Here is a 983-nt window from a genome sequence, read left to right on the forward strand (position 1 = left end):
CCCCGGTGCCACTCACGCTGCGCGGGGGGCAGGCAGATGTAGGTGCGGAAGAAGGGCGAGGCGCGCGCCCCCGCCTTGATGCGCGCGGCCAGCGGGCGGCTCAGCTGGCGCGCGCCCAGCGTCAGCAGCTTGGCCAGCGGGAACGCGCCCGCCACCATCCTCGGCCCCGGGGGCGCGCGCAGATGACGTCACGGCAAACCCCCCCCACCGGGGGGGCGTGGCGGGGGGGGAGGGGTCAGGGCTTTGCCCGCGTTGGCGCCCCCTGGCGGATCCAGCGAGCCGCGCGGCGGTGGGGGACACGCCCCCTTTGCCGTGGGGACACGCCCGCTCCCCTTTGGGGACACGCCCCCTTTGCCTTTGGGGACACGCCCACTCCCTTTTGGGGACACGCCTCTTCCCATTGTGGGCACGCCCCCCTTGCATTGGGGACACGCCCCCTTTGCCGTGGGGACACGCCCCCCCTCGTTTTGGGGGCGCGCCCCCTTTGCCCTGAGTGGCGACCCCTGGCGGACGAGGGCACCCGCTTAGAGGAGGACACGCCCCCTTAGTCTTAGGGACACGCCCCCTTGTTTTGGGGGCACGCCCACCGGGTTGGGGGGCGCTGGGGGACACTGGGGGACATCGGGGACACCTCTGGGGGACACTGAGACCCCCCTACGCCCCCTTAGTCTTAGGGACACGCCCCCTTGTTTTGGGGGCACGCCCACCGGGTTGGGGGGCGCTGGGGGACACTGGGGGACATCGGGGACACCTCTGGGGGACACTGAGACCCCCCTTGGTGACATCGGGACCCCCCCGGTGACATCGGGACCCCCTTGGTGACATCGGGACCCCCCCGGTGACATCGGGACCCCCTTGGTGACATCGGGACCCCCCTGGTGACATCAGGACCCCCCCTTGGTGACATCGGGACCCCCCACGTGGCATTGACACCCCCCTGGTGACATCAGGACCCCCTTGGTGACATCGGGACCCCCCCCCCT

The 983-nt window shown here is 71.9% G+C and overlaps 1 protein-coding gene across 1 annotated transcript in view; it reads left to right on the plus strand.

Annotated features, from left to right (window-relative positions):
• Positions 1-182: 182 nt before the first annotated feature.
• Positions 183-983, plus strand: part of LOC121344887 (gastric inhibitory polypeptide receptor-like) — a gene marked incomplete at its 3' end in the record, with an annotated part of 9,304 nt that continues 8,503 nt past the window's right edge. The window contains exon 1 of the mRNA XM_041421212.1: positions 183-251. Coding sequence (XP_041277146.1) covers positions 183-251 — 69 coding nt within the window. The remainder of the gene's footprint in view (positions 252-983) is intronic.

The sequence above is a fragment of the Onychostruthus taczanowskii genome, unplaced genomic scaffold (assembly GCF_017590055.1).
Source record: "Onychostruthus taczanowskii isolate IOZ18803 unplaced genomic scaffold, ASM1759005v1 scaffold690, whole genome shotgun sequence".
NCBI classification, from domain to species: Eukaryota; Metazoa; Chordata; class Aves; order Passeriformes; family Passeridae; genus Onychostruthus; species Onychostruthus taczanowskii.